Below are 20582 nucleotides of genomic sequence, written 5' to 3'. Positions count from 1 at the left end.
TCAATCCGGCGTAACAATCTTGCAGTTCAAGTTAAACCTGAACTACGTCACACTTGTGTCTCTACATAAGGTAACACTGCTGTTCAGACTCTTCCCTTCTATAACAGTTCTATGGAATATGCACTAATGATGCTGTAATGAACCAAACACTGTACCTCCCTGAATAAGAAGTGTGCTTTCAATGTTTGCCAGCTTTCACCACGAAATCTGCCCAGTGAAAAGTCAAAACTCTACTACTGTTAAAATGGAAACTTAGCAGCATTTTGGTTTTGCATCTAGTTCTGATCAGAATTTCAGAGAAAGCAGAAAAGATGCATTTCACTACAAAGTTACATTAAACTAATTATTATTTGATTATTAGAAAATTTAGAACATTGTTTTGGAACTGATGCCTGAAGTGACATGGTGCAAGGCAGACTTGATGGTCTGTAGTGACATACCTGTACTTCTACCTTCTAAGTTCTTTTCTTAGTGTCGACAACAGAATATTACAGTGAGCAAATCAGCATCTGTGAAATTCACAGGCATAGCTTTAGAAACTGAAAACCCAGGCCCAGAAATATAAAAATACTATGTTAGATTCTGCTTAGATACTTGTAAGGCCCATAGAATTAACACCTGCTTCAAGGAAAATATTTCATGATATTTGGGTTTTTTGTGCCACAGAGAACCTACCACAAAGGCTATGAGGAGACCAAGACTAAGCTTCACATCCCCGTCGATATGATAAGCCATGTGGTGGCTAAACGATGCCAGGATATCCTAAGCGAAGTCCAGTACCGCACCTACCTGCACCAGTGGACCTGCCACCCTGACCAGAATGACGTCATCCGTGCCCGAGCATCCAATGAGATCCTGAGTGATGTAGGTTCCCTGTTCATTATTGGTCAGCTCAATGTCTCCACCTAGAAGGCTAAGATATATTTGCTTCTTTTATGTCTTTTTAATTTTTTTTTTTGGGTCGGGGGGGGCCGTCAAATTAATAACTTTATTAATAAGCCTGTAACCACACAGAACCTTTACAGCATTACAGTGGTTTTTATAGACAGGTGTAAGGTTTGTCATGTCTCACATGATTTTGAACTGTCATATACTGTTTATTTTAAAAGGCACACACAGCTGAGTCATGGGCTGTAAAGTAAAAGACAAACATATAGTGTAATCCCGTTTTTACATCAGATACTGTATCAGGTGTAATGTCAAGATGAATGCCATCTGATGCTGTGATTGGTTGGCCATCAGGTTTTCTACAAAGATGACCTCAACTGGATGAAGGGTATTGGCTGCTACGTCTGGGACACACCTGAGATCGTCCGTGCCAAGAAGGCCTACGAGCTGCAGAGTGACGTGAGTGTCAAGGGAGGAGCAAATTTAATAAGTATAATCAAACAGGTCAAAGAGGCAGAACTGCACTGTTTGCTAATCAAAACTGAAATTCTAATTTATGTTCCAGAATTTGAATATATGGTGCTGCATGTTGTTGACACATCTATGCAACAGTGATCATCTCTCATGTTAAATGTGTGACATTTTTCAAACTTGTTGTCTCACAGCTCAAGTACAAAGCTGAGGGAAAGAAAGAATTCAATAACTACTCCATCGTTACGGACACCCCAGTCTATGTCACTGCCATCCTGGGCCACACCTGGGCCAGTGAGGTGAGCTTAAGCTGTCATGCCTGGATTTTTTTTTTTCAGAATTTAAATATTGAAAGTAATTGAGCATGTACATTTGATTCATTTTCTTGTCCTGCATACTGCATACATGGGTGAATTCAGATTGTATGACAAATGTATTCTTTGGTTTCTTTTCAGCTAAACTACAGGGAAGCTTACAACAATGAAAAGCACATATACACCACCATTTTGGACACCTTTGACTACGCACGATGCCATAACCTGAAGTCTCTCTACAGCAATGTAAGCTACAAAAATTAAATAGAATTTACTTAAACTTAACTCATTTAATTTGAATTTAATCCTCTGTTTCACATACTTTGCCACACTTTTCCTCTTGTCACCCAGAAATCATACAGAGACGCCTGGGACAAGATCAAGGCCAAGAGCTACAGTTTGCCTCCGGATTCCCATTCCCTGACCCATGCCAAACAACAGAAAGTGATTCTGAGCAACGTAAGTCACAGCTAGAGATAAGAGCACTGGAAGAAAACACTTCTCTGGAATAACCAGGAATGCACAGCAGTCCCCTGGTGTGGTGATCGCAAGCTAGATGAAAGTACTCCCACTCTTACTACTTCATGAGCATGCATACACATACATTGGGTACACACCCACACACACACATGCTTATTGTATGCACATACCTTTAGGCATACATACACACAGCCAGTGTTATTGATCTGCTTGAATAAGAGCATGTTGTTAACTGCATCTTTGTTTCACCTGTCCAGATAAAGTACCGAGAGGACTATGAGAAATTCAAATTCCTCTACACCTTGCCCAAATCCCTGGAGGACGATCCCAGCACGGCCAGGTGTATCCGCGTTGGCAAGCTGTCCCTTGATGTGAGTGGACTTTGAGTCACACTTTCCGCCCTGACTCTTAGGCCGCACACCTGCCACTCTAAACCTGACTCCCTGCCTGGCCCTTCTCTTTCCCAGCGCCTGTACAAGGATCAGTATGAGAAGACAAAGGCTAAGGTGCACGTGCCTCCCGACATGCTGGAGGTGGTGGCTGCCCGCGACACTCAGAAAGTAGTCAGCGAGATTGACTACCGCAAGTACCTGCACCAGTGGATCTGCCTGCCTGACATGCAGATGTACGTCCAGGCCCGCAAGGTCAACGAGCAGCTAAGCGATGTAAGTGACTCACCCGCCCTACTGTCCTGCCACCAAACCAGCCTAAAACACGGTCCTGCCCCAGCATCAAACCAGATGTGCTCATGCAAATATTAGGAGCACCACAATCCTGCTCTACCATCACACCAGCCCCATTGATGCAAACATTAGCAGCAGTATAAATGTGAATTATTAACCAATAATCAAACCAGGTCAACTCATGCAGGTATTATTCCTGCCATGATCATTCCCTACCATCAAGCCCGATCTACTTACACATACATTAGCAGCATGTCCAGCCTCATGAAATAATTATTTGTTGTACAACTAGGCAGAACTTACAATGTGTATGGTACCATGTGTCCTCAGATCTTCTACAAAGACGACATGAACTGGATGAAGGGGATTGGCTGCTACGTGTGGGACACACCCGAGATCCTGCGTTGCAAGCATGCTGTCGAACTGCAGAGCGAGGTGAGCACGGAGGACTTGTATTCCCCTCTTCCTCCTCACTTCTTCTTCCTCTAACCTTCACTCTTCCTCTAAAGTTCACCTCCCCTTCCCTTAAGTTCCTCACTCCATATACTTAATTTCCTCCTAACATCATCTTCTTTCTATCTTTCACTTCCTCTAAGCTCCTCTTTCCCTATTCATCACGTCCTCAACATCACCAATGCTCATTATTTCCTTCCTTTGTTCTGAGCCTTCTCAGAACAGTTCTGACACTCAGATTGGTATCACAGGAATGAAATCTGACTTCTGGATGAATCTTCTTCTTTCAGAACAAATACAGAGCTAAAGGTGTGGAGCAGTTTAAGGATTACTCAGTTGTGCTGGAGACCCCCGTCTACGACACCTGCAAGCTGAGCGCCATCAACCTGAGCGATGTGAGTATCAGGACAGTCTCCTCATGGTTATTTTTACAAAGACAGGCCCCTCCTCAGGGCAACCTACAGTGCTTACATACCTCAGCCATTAATATCACTCCCTCTCTGTTTAATGCTAAACTTTACTCTTTTTCATTCTGTTCAGATTTTAAAGTCATGCTCTTTACTCTTTAGTTCAGTCTTTAATGTTTTGCCCTCCTTCTTCCCGTCCTCAGCTCCATTACCGCCAGGATTATGCTGCCAACATCAAGGGCACCAACACCGCTCCCGCCGTCACTATAGACACGGAGAGGGCAAAGATGGCCAACAACATTCAGAGTGATGTAAGTCACCTTTTACTCACATTCACTTTACACTTTACACTACATTCACTCACTGTGCTGTGTGTGGAACATATGTAACCCACTCTCCTCAATCCCACTTAGCGGGTGGCTGATGTTGTGGTAGAATAAGTATTACGAATTTTATGAACGACATCACTTTTTAGGTTTACAAGGGCTAATAAGCCATCAGTCAGGGGAGGATATAATAATAGGCTGAGTTAAAGTTCTCATTCCTTACTTTCTCTCCATCTCACTGTCCTTCTCTTTCTCTCTCACTCCATCTCACTCTTGCTCTCTCTCTCTCTCTCAGATCCTCTACAAAGATGCCAACAACAAGTTCATGCCCACTGGCTACTCCCTCCCTGCGGACACTCCACTGATCAAGCAAGCCAAGGCCAACAGCATCACTAGCAGCAATGTAAGAGATTCACTGATCATTATCGGGAAATACATTTCTTGTTGTAGCAGGTGCATCAAGTTATGGGTGTTGTTGTTGTTGTTTTACAACGGTGTCCCTTTGCTCTAGGTGAAGTACAAGGAAGCATATGACCTAATGAAGGCCAAGAACTACACCCTTGATCCAAACGGTGTCAGCTTTGTCAACTATAGGAAAGCCAACGAGGTCACCAACAACGTAAGATTCCATGAATGCACCTACATTTCAACAGCATTACTTTTTCAACAGGAATTATATGGCCAGGTCTAACAGTAACACAGAAGATGCTGTTACCCTACTCAAGACTGAATCCTGATAACCAAAGAACACAAACTGCTATATGTCAGTGGGACAATTTCAGACCTTACCAAATGCATAAAGATAAAATAACTTACAATACAAAATGTGCATGGATTATCGATTTGACAGTGGCAACTGAGCATCAGAAGTGCAGCACATGAGTAAACTGAATCCTTTGACAATTCTCACAACTAAAGACCATCTATCCAAGTTTGAGCAGTGATGACATTCTGTCTGAATGCTGCCCTTCCCTCCCCATACAGCGCCTGTACCGTGAGAAGTATGAGAAGGAAAAAGACAAGATCCACTCCACCTACGACACGCCAGAGATTAGACAGGTCAAGGCCACCCAAGAGGCCATCAGTGATGTACGTAAGCCTACCTTGTCATGGCCTGAACACTCATCCCTTTCCCCTCCTTTATATTTTTACAAAATTAACCTCTACAAACAGTTCCTGTGCTTTTATGAATATGGCTGAATTCATTCTCAGTATTTTCCACTGATGTAATGTGGCTTTTAGATTGAATTTATTTTTAGACATTGCTTCTCGCATGAATGCGGCAAATGACAAAGCTCTTTTTGCCCTCTGCAGCTGTGCTACAAGGAGAAGTACTACAACAACAGAGGACAGCTCATCTCCATGCCTATCACCCCTGAACTGATGCACTGCCAACACGTCAATGAGATCACCAGTGATGTATGATACCTCTGAACACCTCCCTAAGCTCACTCCAAATGCTCCTCCATGTCATATCTTGAAACAGCAGAAACAAATATATTAATAGAGCCCTTCTTTGTATAAACAATATGTACATGCACTGGAATTCTAAAAACGACAGTTCCTTAAATAATAGTGAAGGAACAACTTTGCCGTACAAGGACAAGTTCCATGCAAGCGTGCATTCATACTGAGGTGTGTGTGTGCGTGTGTGTGTGTGTGTGTGTGTTTGTGTGTGTGAACAGATCAAATACAAAGAAGACCTGCAGTGGCTAAAGGGCATCGGCTGCTTCCTGTACGACACGCCTGAGATGGTGCACGTCCGCAACATCACCAAGTTCCAGGTACGTGTGTCCTTCCTTAGTGACCACAAGCCTCGTGCATAGAACGTTTTTCTACAGCAGTATATTACAGTATATAAGTATATTTTGTGCACAAACAGGGATGGTGAGCCTGTCCTGTGGTGATATTTTGATTCTACGAGTATGGGCCTCTTACATACTAACGCATTTCTTTCACTCCACCAGTCCGGATACACCATTGAGGCAAAGAAGCTGCATGGCAAGGCATCTGTGGTGCTTGAAACACCGGAATACAACCGTGTGGCGGAGCTCAAACTCCACATGAGCGATGTAAGTAGTCACATGGGACATTCGTCTGTGTTATAATGAATATATGAATATATTACTGACTACAACATAATTCATAAGCAGCTACTGATGCCAACGTGCTGTCTCTCTCCCTCAGCTGGTGTACAGAGCCCAAGGCAATGAGCAGAAGACAAAGTGCACAACCACAGCTGACAGTGTGGAAATGAAGAGAGCCAAGTGGGCACAGGAATTGACCAATAAGGTACAGTGGAACCATTGCAACCTTACCCATAATGCAAAGCAAGATACTGACAAGGCATTAATGTTAAACCCAGCACAGCATGCAATTCAGCTCTTATACTGTTGCTACTCAGAGCACATGTGTAATGTACTGGTCTGACTAGTATTATCTTTTCTGATTACACTGTGAAACACATTACATGTTGGAAAGACTATAAAGTCAATTTTTTTAGCAATGTGTGGCATCCACAAAATGTTAATAGGCTTGCCTGGATGTAACAGTAGAAAAATATAAATACTGGGAAGCACTGTCATAGTAAATGAGCATTTCAAAGAAAAGTTTTTTTTTTTAAATGTCCTGTACTGTATTGTGTGAATTTCTATGTTAAGCAATATGCTATGAGACTAGATTGATCTGATGTGCTTGTGTCCTCCCCACCCTGTAGTACATGTACACTGACCTGGCCTCCAAAGAGCGGGCCTACTTCACTCCAGAGATTGACACTCCGACCATGGAGCACTCCCGCTACATGAAGGTGGTCGCCAGCGGGGTGAGTTTCTGTCATCTTTGCAGGCGCAGGGGTTTAACTCCGGGTCTGTAAATCAGCACCACATCTCTCTCAGTGTTTTAGGATGAGAGTCGAGTTTTGGAGTAGATGTATTTTCATACTGTGTTGCATCTCAGTGTGCCCACTTTTTAAGACACAGATTGCCACTCAACAGTCCAAGATTTCCTCATGTCTATGTTATCAGCTAAGGTTCTAACAACCTGTATTGTAATGACTTGTATTACTGACAGTGACAACAAAACACATAAGAAGCCTCGTGTGAGAGGCCAGCATTTCATAATTACTTCCATTTTGAGGTCTACACAGACATCTGGTGGTGAAATGATAGAATGTGTGGTTGAAAAATATTTTTTTCTCAATATATCTCAATATGGTTCAACATATTTTCTCCCGAGCTGTTTGTAATTTGTTTTGGATTGCTTGCCCCCCATTCAGAATAAATACAAGAGTCAGTATGAGAAGATGAAGCACAGATACACCGCTATCGCTGACACACCCATACTGGTGCGAGCCAAGAAAGCCTACCTGAATGCCAGTGATGTAAGTATGGTATCCCTGTAACCGGGCCCCCCTCCACCCAATCCATCAGTTTTTTTACCACGGTGCTAGGTGCGAAGTTTGCTTAACATATTGTTTTGCCTTTTTGCAGCTGCGCTATAAGGAGACCTTCGAGCTGGCCAAGGGCCACTACCACACCGTGAAGGACGCTCTGGACATCATCTACCACCGCAAGGTCACAGACGACATCAGTGAGGTAAGTGTACCCCAGAAAGCATAAATGTGACAATGCCTGCTTGAGATTTATTACTTCTTCAACCTCATGGAATGGTCTGTCTCGCTTTTGGATATGCACAGGTCAAATACAGAGAGAAGTACATAAACTCACTGGGTCTGTGGAGGTCCATCCCTGACCGTCCAGAGTTCTTCCACCACAGGATCGTGGGTGATGCCGTCAGCAATGTGAGTGTCATGTCTTCCTTTGTTGTTAGCACCAAAGGAAAACATAAATTCCATTTATCGTCACCTCCATTTTGATTATTATTCATTTTAATTGTATTGATAATTGTTTAATTATACTATCAACTACATTATTTACAGTCCTTTTTCTATTGCTAAATGTCATTTTCTGCTATAGGTTTAAGGCTTTCATTTTTTGATTTAATTCTGTAAAAATACACTTTTCAATTCTAGTTACATAAATAAATAATCCACAACACATTAAATACTATGAAGTGAGTGCAAAATGGCCCTGGTTGTAATGGAGATTGATGTTATGATAGCAAAGATTGATCAATGTGTAGATTAATGAAATTCTGAAATAATCCTCCCCCACCACCTCTTTCAATCAGATCAAATACAAGGAGGACCTGGACTGGCTGAAGGGTATTGGCTGCTACGTTTGGGATACCCCTGAACTGGTGCAAGCAGAGAGGAACAAGAACCTCTACAGTGAGGTAAGCAGCCTGACTGTGCAGCTCTGCCTGGGGATGTTATTTGTCCGTGGCACCTCTATACTTCAGTGGAGGAAGAATACATGAGCCTCCTGCTGGAGCTCTGCCCTGGGGACACAGCTAGGCCATGATGGACCAGTAAATATTCATCATTGTTTTCATCCTCTTGTGTCATGTCTGCTTCCTTTTCTGCATCTGACACAGAACAGAAACAGTGAAATTCAGCTTGCAGTATATTTACAGTAGCACTAGTAAAATCCTACTGAATTTGTTTGCAAAATATTCTTCAGAGTGCTTTCCATCTTGTAATTGTTATCGTATCTTTGGCCAACAGAGGATATACAAATCATCTTTTGAGAAGAACAGAGCCAACTTCAAGTATACCAGTGATACTCCATTCTTCCAAACTGCCAAGTTTGCCTCCACTCTTATCAATGATGTAAGTAACAATAAACATTGCCTAAACTACAGATGATAACAGATTTTACCACATACATAAAACTTGTATGCATGTATATTTACAGCATGTATTTGTATGTGTGTATGTAATATAGTGTACTGTATACTGACCACTGCACATTGCTTTATACAGGAGCTGTCTGATACACTTAATAATGCATCAGTATTTAGTTCATATGTTATGCAAATTTATTACCTGTTATCACATACTGTGTGTGGTATATTGCTACTAGATATGTTTTTTGTTTTTGCATCTAAATTGAAATTTCAGCCTGAAAGGTTAAAAGCTCCACCACTAGATGGCAAAAAATCTCAAAGAAGAGCACCACAAATATCGCTGCAGTGATGTTATGTGTAGGTACCTAATTAAAAGATGAGTGGTGACTGTTCTTTCTGCTGTCTTTAACCCCCTGTGTCCTTTTGAACAGAGGTCATACAGGGCTGCCTATGAAAAGAGCAAAGACAAGTACACTGTTGTGGTTGATGATCCCAGGAACCTTCTGGCCAAGCAGGCCAACAAGATGAGCCAGGTAAGCTCCACCTTTCTTTCCTCTAGGTTTATCAGAGTACCTGCAGTATTCTAAGATTTGAATATTTTTGGTGATTCTACAGTATTGTTTTTGTATTACAGTGATACCTCCAGCATCAATATCTTTGAAATGATGATGATGATCATGATAATAATAATAATAATAATAATAATAATAATAATAACATATTGTTCTCCATCATATAGTGGAAGTATAGGGAGCAGTATGAGCACTCCAAGGACAAGTTCACGCCCGTGCTGGACACACCCGAACACCAGAAACACCTGCGCATTAAGCAGAACAGCGATGTGAGTCTGGAGCCGTAACGCGCTGTGCCTCCGTGTCACAGTCCACCAAGACTGCAGCAGAACTGCATGTGAACAGAAACATACAAAAAGAATGACTACAACCATCACAATCAATGAAAATCAATTAGAACTTTCAACCAAGAGTTGTGTGAAATACAGTTAATGGCACAATGTGATTTTTTTTTAATCCTATAAATGACAATGATTATGACTGTGGACAGCGATGACATCAGGGTGGGGGGCGCATGACTAGCAGCTACAGAAATTGCACGAAATCTTTCCTTTATAACCCTGCTCACCGCGTCCACCCCTCCCTTTCAGATCAAGTACAAGATGGAATACAACAGGAACAAGGCTAAGGGCTACACTCTGCCCCACGACACCCCCATCCATCAGCACATGAAGAAGGTCCACGAAATCCAAAGCATGGTAGGCCATTCTATTCCATCCTCCTCTCACCCTGTCTCTTATTCATGCACAGCCACTTAACTAGGCTTGTAAACAGAAGGTTGGATGTTTGAATCCCAGACAGAAACCCATTATTGTACCCCTGAGAAGGGTACTTACCCAGAATTGCTTTGGTAAATAACTTGCTGTGTAAATGAAAAAAATGCAGAACCGATAATGTGAGTGGCCGAGGATGAGGATGTCTCTTAAACAAGTAAATTATTAAAGAAATTAATAGATACATTCTTACCTAAAATATTCTTTCATATACATGCTGAACTGTTCTGTCCCAGCCCTGTGTGTTTGACTGTATGTTTTTTGACTCTCCAGCTGAAATACAAGGAGGTGTACGAGAAGAACAAAACTCACATCAACATGGACCCAGAGGCGTACGACATCCGTGCCGCAAAGGAGGCCTACAAGAACATCAGCAATGTGAGACAGTCACCAGGACTGATCTTGTGCCATCACAAACCATCCCACACCAACTGATATCAATCCATCCAACACACTGATCTCAAAGCATCCAACCCACTGATCACAAACCATCAGACTGATCTCAGACTTTCCTTTGTATCACCACTCCCTTGGGGTCCTCATGCACAGTGTTTCTGTCACTTCCTTCCAGCTGGATTACAAGAAGAAATACGAGGCCACCAAGAACAAGTGGATCTGGACCGTAGATAGGCCAGACTTTGTCCATGCTGTGAAGACCTCTTTCCAGCAGAGCGATGTACGTACCACCTGAATGCTGTCTAAAAGCATGCTTAACAGTAGTAAGATAAGGCTTCTCAGTCCACTCATGTTTTATCAAGTATCAATTAATATCAACAAATTAATTTGCCTTAAATAATCTATAATAATGAATTAACAATTCTGTGGGGGCAGCTACACTGTCCTGTCAGGCAATCCCTTGGCCTCTCCTTAAGTCCCATTAAAGGGCTTAGCTGTATCAGATATCTAGCTGTATTAGTAATTATATTTCAAATACCTTGAGGTAACAATTCAATGCACAATTGTTTAAAGCAAAATAATAATTTTTAGAAAGTTATTTAGTTTAATAGAAGGTCACAGTTCATATAACTTTGATGTATTAATCCAGGTAGCCCAGAGAAGCTCTTTGGTCTAATGCACCTGTTCTGGTCTTCACCTCCTCCCCCGCTTCACAGATTGAGTACAAGTACGACAAGGAGATGCTGAAAGGCTGCAAGATCTCTGTAGCGGATGACAAGTACACAACCCTGGCCAAGCACAACAGCGAGTTGGCCAGCGATGTAAGCACGTGCCCCCCGAAAACAACAACACCTCACTGTCGCTCATGTACCTAACAACCTCTACAAAAAGGAATAATGTTTACATTTAAAAACCCAAGATTTTTTTTTTAATATGCCATCCTGTGTTCCCTCTCCAGGTGAAATACAAGGAGAAATATGAGAAGTCAAAGGGCAGCTATATGGCAGTCCTGGACACCCCCCAGATCCTCCATGCTAAATCTGTAGCCTCCCTGGTGTCAGAGGTATAGTGGACAGTGATTTATTTTATATGTATAACATGTCTTATGAAAATATTAATATTATCCTCATCAGTACGCACAACACAAAAGATCGTTCCACCCCTTTAACTGAACTGTATTTTACTGGGGAGTCCAACTGAAAATAATTTCTATTTTCCAAGGGTCCCCTGACCAAACAGGAAGCCAGGTATACAAGATCCTGCAAAATACAGAATAAAAAAATATAGAATATAACAGTCAAAAATGTAAAATGTTTTCTATTCAGGTGTAAAATAGTTGTAAAGAAGATAGCATGCTAAGGAAAGTATGGGGATTGCTAACTAAGATGCTAACTAAGAACTAGTGTGAAGTAAAGTGAATCTGATAAAATGTGAGGTAAACTGAAGTGAAGCTGGTGTGAAGTAACCATCAAAATGGATGCAATCATGAGGATAATGCATATATTTGATACCACAGTAATCAGACTAGAGAAGTGTCAAAAACTTTTCTTTTGTTTGTGGATATCAAAGAGGGCTTCTTGTTCTTGGAAAACCAAAACAGTAAATTTAAAATGATGTAAGCACTTCATGTATGGAATACAGATTGTGTTTGGATTTGTATGGGTTATATGAGTGATGTACCTACCCATTCTCCCACTCCCTCTAATCTCCCATTCTTTTTTTCTAGAGTAAATACAAAGAGGCCAGTAAGAAGGAACTTCAGTCTGGCTCTTTCACCACCCTAGCTGAGACCCGTGACACAGCCCACAGCAAGGAAATAGGCAAAATCGTGAGCGGGGTAAGGCCATGCCCAATGATGTGCCTAAACAGCACCATTTTCACAATGTTCCACCCAGTCAGAAATATACTTCACAGTGTACAAACATGAGGGGTTATAGAGGGTTTTTCCAAAAAGGGGTGACTTCACAATGGACCGTGCAAACAGGGCTATTTTCACTATGCTGCACCCAAATAGGGTCATTTGCAGAATGGCCCTCCCAAACAGAGCAGTTACCGTGGAATAATTAAGTTCTGCTCCACACCCTGACATAGGGGTGTTTACAATGGCCTGTTTTCACTATTTAGTTCTTTAGGAAGTCTGTTTTATATGTTCCTCTTTTTACAATCTCCCCACAGAAATTGTATAAGGAGAAATTTGAGAAAGAAAAAGGCAAGTCAAAGTACAACAGCATGCTGGTCCCACCAGATGTGAAGCACGCAATGGATGTTGCGAAGACCCAGAGCAATGTGAGCAACCATCTCTCTCCCTCTGTTCACTAAGAATTTGATTAGCAGCAGACGCATATGAGTTATAGTTTCTACATTAAATGTAGGGCAACTATTTTTCAATTTCATAAAATAGGATCACGACAGGACCAGGCTTTTGAGATCCAATTAATAGCTAAAAACACACTTCTGCTGCTGGTATGGGCCTTGCATGAAAATTTGCCCCACTGTTGAGTTATCTTTTTTGCTCTTCAGAAGACATTTTTAGATAGTTTACTCAGTATGCATGCAGTGGTGCAGTCTCTTACTGCTACTCCTCCTCCTCCTGCTGCAGGTGGCTTATAAGCAGGAGGCCAAGGCCAAGTTGCACTACACCCCTGTGGCCGACCGCCCTGACATCAAGAGGGCCACTCAGGTCGCCAAGCTCGTGAGCGAGGTGGGTCCACCCCAGCCATGCCCATGGTGTTAAATAGTAATTCAGCACAGTCAGACTCAATACAGTATTACAGCACACTAATCTCAGCAGTGACACCATGGCTCTTCACCGTAATTCTGCACTTCCCAAATAAATGACACAGTAAACCACAGTAATCCCGCCCTGACACCATACACAGCGGACTGCACTGACACGGCTCTTGGTGACTGTATGAAATGTTTCCGGCTGGGTGCGTGTCCCTGCAGGTGGGCTACCGTGAGAAGGCCCGTATGGAGGCCAGGCGCGGAGGGTCCCTGAAGGAACGTCCTGACATTACTCTGGCTACCGAGGTGTCCAAGCTGACCAGCGAGGTACGGACTACACTGTGGACTCAGACAAAGCCATTGTTTATGTGTATGTGCGTGGATTTCTGGACACAAAGTGAATATTTATAGCGGTGACACTGACAATAAATGGTATGACAGCTTTTTAATCAGTGACAAGAAGTTAGAGATCAGGTGGCATAACATTATTTCACAAATCAGAGAAATATTTCATCTTACATTAACAGTACTGTAAACTAATCCCTCATCCTTGCTTTATTACTCTGCCTTGTTCTAATGTCCTAATGCTTCCCTGTGAACAATGTCCTCCAAAATTACATCTGTTGACCCCCACCCTGCCCCTGCCCCTGCCTCACCCTGTTTAACCCTGCCATCTCACTACGCTTTGTAGGTTGAAGGGAGGCCGTCCCTCCACGGAGCCGCCTCCATCGACACCCCCCAGATGCGTCACATTAAGAAAATGAGTTCCCTGATTAGTGATGTAAGGACCCTGTAAACCGGGTCAACAGACCACAACTTCCTGTCCGTCTCTCTGTCTTCCTGTCTCCCATTGACTGATTTCTGGTTGCCGGTTGTTAGGTATCAGGCAGATGCCATGAAAAATGGACACACTTCATTATATCGGAAGACTCTTTCTTTTTTGGTTTAGGTTTATGTCTTAGATTTTTTATTTTATTTAGGTAATTAAATATCTCTTTTTTCTTATCCCTTTTTGATTTTTTTTTCTTCAATATTTTGTTCTGGTTTTGCTGTAAGCCATTTTCTTACATTTTGTCTCCTTACAGCTTTTTTTTTTCTTGCTTGCAAGTTTTCCTGCTGCAGCACAGCCTTCCTAATACACTGACAAAAAAACATTTACCACTTGATGCCCTCTTTCCTCCAACAATATCTTACTCATGACATTTTAACCCTTAGTACCCACAGTAGAATCAACAGCTGAATTATTAATTTTCCCTAATTTTTTTGACATGAACTCAGTCAATGCTTCAGCCTCTCTATGTGATCTGTGCCCAGGCAGTGATGTGTCAACAGTGTGTGGTCCATTTGAGGTCAGGGAGTGATATATGGTGAATGTAGTGTTGCATCCGTCTGTCTCCTATGCATCATGAGGAGTGTGCAAATACAGTGGCAACTGAAAAGAGGCCATGTTATGCGCAACCATAAATCTATTCCTATGCGCTGACTGATCAAGTATTTATATTACTCCAGCACTAGGTGGCAGCAACCTGGTGTTAAAGGATTAATTACTGCACAGAAGCCTTTTCTAATTTTTCTTATTAAAATCAATACATTTTGAAAGAGGTCATCTGAACTGAGATGACCTCAATGGTAATAAAGTTACGGGATACACAATGCTCCCAGGCTAATGAAAGCCTGTTGGATTTACACATTCCTCTTGGTGCTGATGTGAAAATCACACTTTTTCTTCCATGAGCCGATTCCTCCACAGATATAGGCTCCTCTACAGAAACACTGGAATGGGGATTTGGTTTTTTCATATATATCTCATATATATGAGTTTTATGTTGTTTTGTATGTTGTCTGTTTTGACTGCCTCTTGAGGTTGCCTTTTAGGAATAGTACAACAGGGTAACAATGTTTCAACAGAATTCCACTCACTTTGTGACTACCGCCAGCGTACAGTGCTGGCCCTAAAAGGCAAACTGTGGTTCTTGACTGTACTTGGTGACACCTTATAATAAGTGACCTCCCAAAGTTTTTGTTTTAGTTTATCAGTTAAATTAAGCAAATGCAGACACAGTTCTTAGTGACTAATTCTAAAGAAATTTAGTGTCTCTGCATGTTTTCAGCAGTTACGCTCTTGAGGTGGAATTTTCTGACCTTATTATATGGTGTTGCCAATAACTGTGTATGTTTCCTTTCATTAATCTTGTTCTCTTGTCCTTTTGAGTTGCATTTTACTGGCAGAGAATGTGAGTGGCAGTAACAGTGCCCCTGTGGGCTACCTTTTGGTTCTTAGAGAAAGAAAGTAACAGAGCCCCTCTGACCTGCCTTTAGATCAAGTACAAGGAGAAGTTTGACAAGGAGATGAAGGGAAAGAAGCCACAGTATGACCTGAAGAGCAGTAAGGTGTATCAGACAATGAAGGAGGCCAACGTTCTGGCCAGTGAGGTGGGTCCCATCATGTCGCTGGGTCACAGTGTATCAAATCAAAGCTTTCATTGACTCTGAATTATCTTACTGAAACTGACCAAGATTAACCCTTTGAGGCTGGTGTTCTACACAGTAATGCCGAGGCTGTAGTCAGTTAAAAGAACGTTCTATTCCGTACGTGAGGAATTTAGCTGTCATCCAAAGCTTTTGCCATGCAAGATGAGGCTTAGCCTTTAAATGCTGTTTAAGATGTCAGGAAAAATCATGGATCAAGGAATTACTATTACTTTTTAAATACTACAATACGTATTGTATCAAGATGGTTATGAGCTTATATTGGCTACTGTCAGAAATAGCGAGCCAAAAACTGCTGCACTATCCCTTGTTGTAAGTTGCCAACTGGTGTCTGATAGCTACCTAAGTTTACCTATCACGTCACACATAGTTAGCCGAGTTGGTAGCGGGGTTGGGAATTCTATCTGAAACAAACGCATGAACAACTATATATATATATATATATATATATATATATATATATATATATATATATATATATATATATATATATATATATATCATACACACATAAATGCAGCTAAAAGAATGCCTGTTTATTGTAAAAACAGCTGTGTCTGGTAGTAAAATAGCTTTATCTTTCTTTGCAGCTAATTGGCTACAACAACATTCAAGTGCTGCTAACTAGCAATCCAGTACTTTGTACAAAATTCACATCTGAATAATATACAAACTACAAAGTGACTTCTTACCTTATATGTGACTGTTAGTAACAGACAGATTGGAGAAACTGGGGGAACTGCTCAATCGCTGGCTATAACTCCATTTTTCGATATTCCAATGAATAATGTTACATCAACCACACCGAGGGTGAGGAGTTTATCATTTCGTTTGATGCTTGACAAGGAAAATCTGCCCCTGCGATCACGTGTCACATCGAAAGCATTGACTATTTCAAAACGTAAACCATTTCCACCTCAGTTGCTGTTAGCATAGGCTAATTATTTTTAAAGACATTGCCTGAAAAACTGTCGTAAAGACTGCTCTTTTCAATATCTCCTGTCAAGCTGTGTTTTATAATAACAAAATACACGTGTGTAACTAACGATCCGGTTTCTTTTTTTAACTGACTGGAAGCTCAGTTCTTTTCTTTAGGAAAATAGTTGTTGCTGCCAAAAATACATATAATATATAAATATAAAAAATACATACATATAATATAAAATACATGTATAGTTCTCTATGCTGAGAAACATTGGTCTTCACTCCCAATATGTGTATATGTTTTGGCTTGAGTGTCTATATGTTTGTCATTTGCACAAACGAAGTAAAAGGTGACTCATGTTTATCTCACAGGTGAAGTATAAAGAAGGCCTGAAGAAGATCCACAAGCCAGTGACGGACATGGCTGAATCTCTTGCCATGCAACACAGCCTGAGCACCAGCAAGCTGTCCAGTGATGTAAGCTATCCAACAGCCTTAACCCCTTTTCCATCATTAACCTACTCTATATATCAGTTACAACCACATTAGCAGGTACTTAAACCTACAGAATTTGATAAGGCCTGTTCTCCTTTATTACAAACACCTGTTCCAATTGTAATAGAGAGCAGCATCTGTCATGATTTAAATCTGAGGTGTAAATCTTATCTAAGGTCATTTCAGCTTTCCCAAAGTGTCCCATTGATCTGTTTGTTCTCAAAGTCAGGTGTAGGTAGACCAGGCTGTGACTAAATAATTGTTTGCATACTACTACTACTACTAATGATAATGATAATGATAATGATAATGATAATAATAATAATAATAGTATTAATAATAATAATTCCTATTCCCCCTTCCATTCCTCATCACTACAGTACCCTGAAATTACCACAGCAGTGTGAAGCTTGTTTACGTGTCTTTTAATTACTGAGTTGTCAGTTTTTTGTTAGTAACATATAAAAAGGTTTTATTAGAAATGTTTTTGGCACATGTAATGGTTACATAATAAGCTTATTTTCAAAAACAATAAAGCACCTCATACGTCAGTGCACCATGATGTTTGGAGCCATTTCTGCTCTCTAAACATTATAAACTGGCTCTCATTCTGTGTGTACCTTACAGAGAAAATAACCAGCTGTGTATAAAAACAGTTTCCAAAATGAAACACTTTACGCTAATTGATATACAGTCTAGGAGGCTTGAGCTGAAAATCCTGAATGTCACCTGGGGACACTCTACCCCATATGACCTAGTCACATGACATAGGTGGCATACCAGCTCATGATTAAATACATTAAACTGACCTTTTCATCAGATGAACCACTCAGCTTAATGAACTTGTGGTCAATACATGTACAGCATGTGGGAGATTTTATTCAGAAGAAGCATAATGAAAACAATGCTCAGAATGGCAACAATAGTATGACTGTGTATGACTCTGGTTTTGCAATCTCAGGTCAAGTACAAGGAGAAGTATGTGAAGGAGAGGGGCAAGGCCATGTTGGACTTTGAGACACCCACCTATGTGACAGCCAAGGAAGCCCAGCATATGCAAAGCCAGGTAAACATGGGCAAGGCAGTATGTGAAAGGCGAGGGGTCATCGCACTATGTCTAAAAAACATTGTGTGGTATATACAACAAAAAAAGCCTTTTTTGGTTTTATCACAGGTTCTGTGCCTTGAATGATAAGACAAAGTTATTCTAAAGTTATCATTGTAGTGCTTTATGTACATTTGTTCTGATCTTTTCTGTACAGACTTTTTGCTGTAGAATGACTGTGTTGCATTGACCGTTAACTATATGAGACCATTGTATGGAATGATCATGTGTGGTGCTGAGAGACATGTGTATGTGGGGCAGCAGGAGTGGAGAAAGCTTGTGACTTTCTCTTTGCTGATGGAACAGATGGTGCACTATTAAACAGTATATCATCTGCTCCTCAGCTGACTGGCCATGTTGAGAGGTGTCAGGCCACATGGCGCTTCACAAGAACAAGGAAATTTGCCACTTTCACTGACAACACTCCACTCAAGCACATGGACATGCAGGTCTCCAACACACTATGCACATACGGAATACTCGACTATAAACACTATGTGGTTTCTGCCCAATCTCAGAAAGACCATCACAACCTTTTGTTTATCTCAGAGTTCTGGCACCTCAGGGTGGGGTGGGGGGGCTCCACGTGTTGCTGCGGGACCTTGTGTGGAATCCACATGTTTGTTTCAGGTGTATTTTGTGTTCCTGTGTTTGTAAGCGGGACTCTGAGGAGCCTGTTAAAGGCAACAAACTCTCAGGCCCAGAAACAGCAGCAGAATACCCAGTGAGGTAATTACTGTTCCCATCTGGAGCTGTGTCCATCCCTCCCATCTCTGGTAATATCACTAAAGTCACATCCCCATAATCCAGCGAGTGCTTTTGGACTCTCTCCGTGTCACCCTGATTAGTCGGAGTTGTCATGCATGATTCGCCATCCAAAAAAATAATACATTTTCCATAACCAACCTTTGTTTTTTTTCAGAATGTTTTCATGAACGTCTTTTGTCTGCCCTTAACATCTTTTTTGACCTCCTCAGCATTTCTTTTTCCAAGCCATCCAGGTTTTAAGTGTAAGATACATGTATTAATTAGCTAGATCGATTGCTGTTTCAAACAGACACACTGCAGCTACAGACAGTTGACATCTACATTGCAGCTACTCTTCTGCACTTCTGCTGCGTATGTACTGCAACTGCAGAGACTTAGCAGCGACAGGAACACTGTAGCATAAACAGTCTGACATTTTGGGCTTTGGTCTCTTTCAGTGTTGCCACTATTTGTATATTTTTATTGGATGAATGATCAACTTACACAGCATTTTCTTTTCTCTAAATGTGTTCCTCTTGGGAACAGACAAGTGCTATTCTTCAGCAAGATTATTTCCTATAGGGGCTTTTGCTACCACTGGAAGCACAATGAATTCATCTACCTCTACAAAAATCATGAAACCCCCCAAAATGTTGAGAGTAAAGAGCATTCCCCACATCCTGGATGAGTGCCACAATTGGAGAAGCCGTCTTTCTCTTCTTCCCTTAATGTCGCCTCCTTCTGCTTCTTTACCCAAAAGGGCCTCTACTTTCTGAACCATGCCCATTAATGACATCACTAATAAGTTCATCCCTGTAACTTATCTCCCAGCTCTGTCTCACTCTACCAGTAACTTCCTCTCTCCCATGATCCTCTGCAGCAACTTGGCTCCTGTACATTTGCTCTAACCTGTCTAAAGGTCACCGGAAGTCTCCCTAATACAATTCGTAATGGTATCATTTTCACCTCTGTGAAAATATTGTAATATTGACTTTGGCTTTGCAGTCCCAGGCAACTGCTTTAATGTATTGTCTGACATTTTTGTCCAGAATTAATTTATCAGTCAATTAGAAATGCCACTGTTATTCTCAGATGTAATATATTATGAGTTTGTAATATCAGATGTGAAGCACTGGTTATATGTGATGATGTTACCCTTATATGAATCAGCGAGCACAGCAGACAGGTGCTAACATCGACTGGATGTTTGCAGATAGAGTACAAGAAGGCGCTGGAGCTAGAGATCAAGGGCAAAGGAATGTTGGCTTTGGCTACAGACACCCCTGACTTCATGAGGGCAAGGAATGCTACAGACATCCTCAGTCAGGTTAGTGCATTCTCTCTAGCTGTCTGTCCATGAAGCACTGAGAGTTTATCCTGTGAAAGGAGATGTATTTTATGATAAATTATTTTGCTGTTACTATTGTTGTGCTGCATTAGTAGGCTGAATCCTGATCTCTGTCCTTCAGACCAAGTACAAGCAGACAGCAGAGCATGACCGTTCCAGCTACACCTCTGTGATCGACACCCCAGACATAATTCACGCTCAGCAGATCAGAAACATTGTCAGCCAGGTGAGAGGGGGTTA

At 41.4% G+C, this 20582-nt stretch overlaps 1 protein-coding gene across 8 annotated transcripts in view; it reads left to right on the top strand.

Annotated features, from left to right (window-relative positions):
• Window positions 1-20582, top strand: part of LOC118785974 (nebulin-like) — a 67193-nt gene that overhangs the window by 40715 nt on the left and 5896 nt on the right. For 7 of the 8 annotated variants that reach the window (XM_036540947.1, XM_036540946.1, XM_036540945.1 and 4 more), the window contains 40 exons: window positions 667-864; window positions 1243-1347; window positions 1554-1658; window positions 1815-1919; window positions 2025-2132; window positions 2411-2524; window positions 2621-2818; window positions 3167-3271; window positions 3580-3684; window positions 3900-4007; window positions 4318-4425; window positions 4534-4641; window positions 5007-5111; window positions 5337-5441; window positions 5708-5806; window positions 5990-6094; window positions 6210-6314; window positions 6739-6843; window positions 7297-7401; window positions 7511-7615; window positions 7717-7821; window positions 8211-8315; window positions 8647-8751; window positions 9200-9301; window positions 9508-9609; window positions 9931-10038; window positions 10387-10491; window positions 10685-10789; window positions 11226-11330; window positions 11468-11572; window positions 12236-12346; window positions 12685-12795; window positions 13109-13210; window positions 13456-13560; window positions 13925-14014; window positions 15553-15666; window positions 17020-17124; window positions 18104-18208; window positions 20208-20321; window positions 20464-20568. In XM_036540947.1, coding sequence (XP_036396840.1) covers window positions 667-864; window positions 1243-1347; window positions 1554-1658; window positions 1815-1919; window positions 2025-2132; window positions 2411-2524; window positions 2621-2818; window positions 3167-3271; window positions 3580-3684; window positions 3900-4007; window positions 4318-4425; window positions 4534-4641; window positions 5007-5111; window positions 5337-5441; window positions 5708-5806; window positions 5990-6094; window positions 6210-6314; window positions 6739-6843; window positions 7297-7401; window positions 7511-7615; window positions 7717-7821; window positions 8211-8315; window positions 8647-8751; window positions 9200-9301; window positions 9508-9609; window positions 9931-10038; window positions 10387-10491; window positions 10685-10789; window positions 11226-11330; window positions 11468-11572; window positions 12236-12346; window positions 12685-12795; window positions 13109-13210; window positions 13456-13560; window positions 13925-14014; window positions 15553-15666; window positions 17020-17124; window positions 18104-18208; window positions 20208-20321; window positions 20464-20568 — 4410 coding nt within the window. The remainder of the gene's footprint in view (window positions 1-666; window positions 865-1242; window positions 1348-1553; window positions 1659-1814; window positions 1920-2024; window positions 2133-2410; window positions 2525-2620; window positions 2819-3166; window positions 3272-3579; window positions 3685-3899; window positions 4008-4317; window positions 4426-4533; window positions 4642-5006; window positions 5112-5336; window positions 5442-5707; window positions 5807-5989; window positions 6095-6209; window positions 6315-6738; window positions 6844-7296; window positions 7402-7510; window positions 7616-7716; window positions 7822-8210; window positions 8316-8646; window positions 8752-9199; window positions 9302-9507; window positions 9610-9930; window positions 10039-10386; window positions 10492-10684; window positions 10790-11225; window positions 11331-11467; window positions 11573-12235; window positions 12347-12684; window positions 12796-13108; window positions 13211-13455; window positions 13561-13924; window positions 14015-15552; window positions 15667-17019; window positions 17125-18103; window positions 18209-20207; window positions 20322-20463; window positions 20569-20582) is intronic. The other variant, XM_036540948.1, reaches the window with a different exon arrangement.

The sequence above is a fragment of the Megalops cyprinoides genome, chromosome 11 (genome assembly GCF_013368585.1).
Source record: "Megalops cyprinoides isolate fMegCyp1 chromosome 11, fMegCyp1.pri, whole genome shotgun sequence".
NCBI classification, from domain to species: domain Eukaryota; kingdom Metazoa; phylum Chordata; class Actinopteri; order Elopiformes; family Megalopidae; genus Megalops; species Megalops cyprinoides.
The sequence above is the reverse complement of the archived record's forward strand: the minus strand, read 5'-3'. Positions and strand labels throughout refer to the sequence as shown.